Raw genomic sequence first — 3,828 nt, 5'->3', positions numbered from 1 at the left:
AGCAGTATGGAGGAATATTGACACGTTTTTATGGACTTTTACTTGACTTTTCTGTCTCGGGCACAATAGACCTCGAATATTTGAATGTCACCAGACAGCAAGAAGCCTCCCAGATCTCCAGATGCATTTGAGATATCAAAAAAGTACTCCAGAGTGTTGTTCAGCATGGGGGTGAGTAGAAAATGAAGGCTAATCATGTTTTGGGTGTACTATTCCTTTAAGCCTGGCGTAAGCTGTGCGATATTCTTAATCCTTGCATGCAGCTACAGCTCAAACTGTATGAGGGTTTAAAGGTTCACAGCTCATGATGCATTGTTCTTAAACTGAAAATTAATTTTTCTCATTTTTGACAGTTCTGTAAATGTCACTTCAAAATAAAGTTGACAAAAGGAACCAATAATTTCTTTTAGAGATTAGTTGACAACATACCTAATTGGAGCATATTGTGATATATATTATTATTATTGTGATAAAAAAGTTAATGTTGTGATATATGATTTTATTCCATATCACCCAGCACTAGTGACAAGTATCGTATCGCAACACCCATGCCAATTCTCACTAGGCCTGTCACGATAACAAATTTTGCAGAAAGATTAATTTTCTCAAAAATGATTGCGATAAACGATATTATTGTTTTAAGACCTTTTTAAACTGATTTAATGGAAATGAGGTAATAATGCATGCATTTTCCTGCCAAAGATAAACACACTTTATTTTCAACAGAACACTTAACACTGGAACTGGTTAACAAAATAAAACGAGAAATAAAATTTACATGAACTCTCAGTTTGTTAACTTAAAATACATTTGAATAAAAACTAAACACAAGATAAAACCACAGTGAAAATAAAAACGTGTATACAAAATATCACGTTGGTGATATGTATGTTTTTTGGGGAGTTCATCCTGTCTATCAAATGTCTGCAACATTTTTCGAAATGTCGGCTTTTCAACAATATTAAATGAAAGCATCTCTTTAGCAATTAAATGAACTACGCTGTCTGTGAGCGCGCGCCACTTTGCTCCATCCTTTCAGTGATGGACTGTCGCAAACATGAATACGCAGACGGGCCACCGCTTGCACTTTTTGTTTCCAGCTGGAGAAACTTTGCTGGGTTGTTGTGCTTTAGCTGCATGTGTAGGTTGGTTGTATTGCTGCTCTTAGTCGCTACTGTATTATAAAAAAAAAATGCGACATACTGGCTCGCAGAGGTTCACCGGTTCGCCTCGGTCATTTGGTTTGAATCTGAAATACTCCCACACTGCGGCTGTTGCGCTCGGCTTTCAAACCAGTTCCATTTCGAGCTTTTCCCTCCAACATAAGATCTGGTTTTTTTTTTAACCTCGCTAACTCCTCTAACTCCTCACGGGGCTCTAAAGCTGCAGAAGTACAGAATGATGCGCGCTGACGACCTGATGCGATAGTCCACTCCTCCCTCCCTCCTCAAAAATGAGGAAGGGGAGGGGTCAGTGGATAGCACCGGAGTTGAACCTTTTCATCCAGCGTCATCAAAAGGAGAAAAACACCGATAAGCCGATAAATTAAATGAGGTGCGATTAATTGATTTATTGATTATCGCGACAGGCCTAATTCTCACCCCTATTTAACACTCTTAAGAATAACGTGAAATAGGATTTAAAGTAGAAATGAGGAATTAGAAACGTTCCAACTCAAACGCTGCAAACTTTTTCTTTTCCGAATGTGAATGAAGCCACTTCTCCAACATCCAGCTCCTACCTCAGACAGAGACGCCAGCCGACATTCTGAGCACAGCCACTTGTCGTCGGAGTCGATGACGGCAGCATCGATGATGGGAGAGTGACACATCTGATGGTAGCCTGCATGGGAAACCATTCACACACAGTAAGTCTCCCTAACAGACGCCCGGCTGAAACAGGAACATGTTCGACTGGATGCAGATTTAACTTAATGTCCGTTTCCCTCATAGTTTGCTGTAAAAACAAACGCACCTTGACCACACTGGTCACAAATGACGATCTCATTGGGCTCCTCCGACGTCTCGTCCTGGCATATAGAGCAGGCGATGTCATCGTCCTCATCGTCCTTGTCTTCTTCTTCGTCACCTTAAATGAGCAGGAATACTAATCGGAAATATATGATTTACGAAAGCAAACCGGGTGAAACCAACAATACTACTTTTTAACGCAATTCCCTGAAAGGTTTGTGATTAAACACAAGTTGATCCTAAAAGAAGTGCGTTATAGGCTNCCTATTTAACACTCTTAAGAATAACGTGAAATAGGATTTAAAGTAGAAATGAGGAATTAGAAACGTTCCAACTCAAACGCTGCAAACTTTTTCTTTTCCGAATGTGAATGAAGCCACTTCTCCAACATCCAGCTCCTACCTCAGACAGAGACGCCAGCCGACATTCTGAGCACAGCCACTTGTCGTCGGAGTCGATGACGGCAGCATCGATGATGGGAGAGTGACACATCTGATGGTAGCCTGCATGGGAAACCATTCACACACAGTAAGTCTCCCTAACAGACGCCCGGCTGAAACAGGAACATGTTCGACTGGATGCAGATTTAACTTAATGTCCGTTTCCCTCATAGTTTGCTGTAAAAACAAACGCACCTTGACCACACTGGTCACAAATGACGATCTCATTGGGCTCCTCCGACGTCTCGTCCTGGCATATAGAGCAGGCGATGTCATCGTCCTCATCGTCCTTGTCTTCTTCTTCGTCACCTTAAATGAGCAGGAATACTAATCGGAAATATATGATTTACGAAAGCAAACCGGGTGAAACCAACAATACTACTTTTTAACGCAATTCCCTGAAAGGTTTGTGATTAAACACAAGTTGATCCTAAAAGAAGTGCGTTATAGGCTATATAAGATAGTAAACACGTTTTTTTTTTTTTTATAATCCTTCATAATTACAATCGTACGATGGAGTTTTAGGGCTAGACTAAAAAAAATTATGAGAATAAAGTCGTTATACTGTGACTTTCTAATAGCATGTCTGTAATTCTCCTACTTTATTACTACTTATACTTCAGCGTTAGTATCAAGGTGTTACTTTATTGTATCTCTTATAATTTATCTGTTGGTTGTGCTGTTCTTTTTCCATCTCTTTGCAGGTGATGAAGCAGAATGAAGATGTTTTATCATTATCTCCCTTTTATCTCCTCTTTCTTTGATCTTTTCTCCTTTTCCTTTCCTGTTCTACTTACATTGCGGTATCCATATAATCTGTAATACTCCGTGCATTAATTATAATAAAGCTATTTATATGCATAAATCAAGCGGATCACTATGGCGATAGCCGTACTGCTCCACTTGTGAAAGTAAAATCTGTTGGGCTCTTTTTGGCATCAAGACAATTATTCTGCCACATTTCCAGACAGGACACTGTCAAATAAAAAAGAAAATAATAATAATATTACGAGAACAAAATCCTAAAATTACAAGAATGAAGTCGTAACTTTTCGAAAATAAAGTCATAATATGAGAATAAAGTAACTTTACAAAATTAAAGTCGTAATATTATGAAGTCATTATATTACGAGATAAAAATCCTAAAATTAAAAGAATAAAGTCGAAATTTTGAAAGAATAAAGTCGTAATATGAGAATAAAGCCGTACATTTACAAGAATAAAGTCGGATTTTACGACCAACTCCCACAAGAAGCACTGTTCCCTAAAAAGATGTTTTTGATTGCGGTATTAACCTAGCTGCTGTTTACTACGGAGCACCTAAAGGGACATGGAGGGATAAAATTTACTTTTGCGAGATCCCGCAAAACTATTGCAGTATCTCGCAAAAGTAGTATTGCAGTATCTCGCAAAAGTAG

General features: G+C 38.8%; 1 protein-coding gene across 1 annotated transcript in view; it reads right to left on the bottom strand.

The window, feature by feature from the left end:
* The window catches only part of mtf2 (metal response element binding transcription factor 2), a 26,194-nt gene that overhangs the window by 18,086 nt on the left and 4,280 nt on the right, over positions 1 to 3,828 (bottom strand). Inside the window, exons 2-5 of the mRNA XM_015396085.1 lie at positions 2,606 to 2,719; positions 2,360 to 2,473; positions 1,975 to 2,088; positions 1,742 to 1,842 (exon numbers count right to left, since the gene is read on the bottom strand). Of these exons, the coding sequence (XP_015251571.1) occupies positions 1,742 to 1,842; positions 1,975 to 2,088; positions 2,360 to 2,473; positions 2,606 to 2,719 (443 nt within the window). The remainder of the gene's footprint in view (positions 1 to 1,741; positions 1,843 to 1,974; positions 2,089 to 2,359; positions 2,474 to 2,605; positions 2,720 to 3,828) is intronic.

This window comes from Cyprinodon variegatus, unplaced genomic scaffold (assembly GCF_000732505.1).
Source record: "Cyprinodon variegatus isolate N-32 unplaced genomic scaffold, C_variegatus-1.0 Scaffold775, whole genome shotgun sequence".
Lineage (NCBI taxonomy): Eukaryota > Metazoa > Chordata > Actinopteri > Cyprinodontiformes > Cyprinodontidae > Cyprinodon > Cyprinodon variegatus.
Note: the sequence above shows the minus strand (reverse complement) of the source record. Positions and strands in the feature narration are given on the sequence as shown.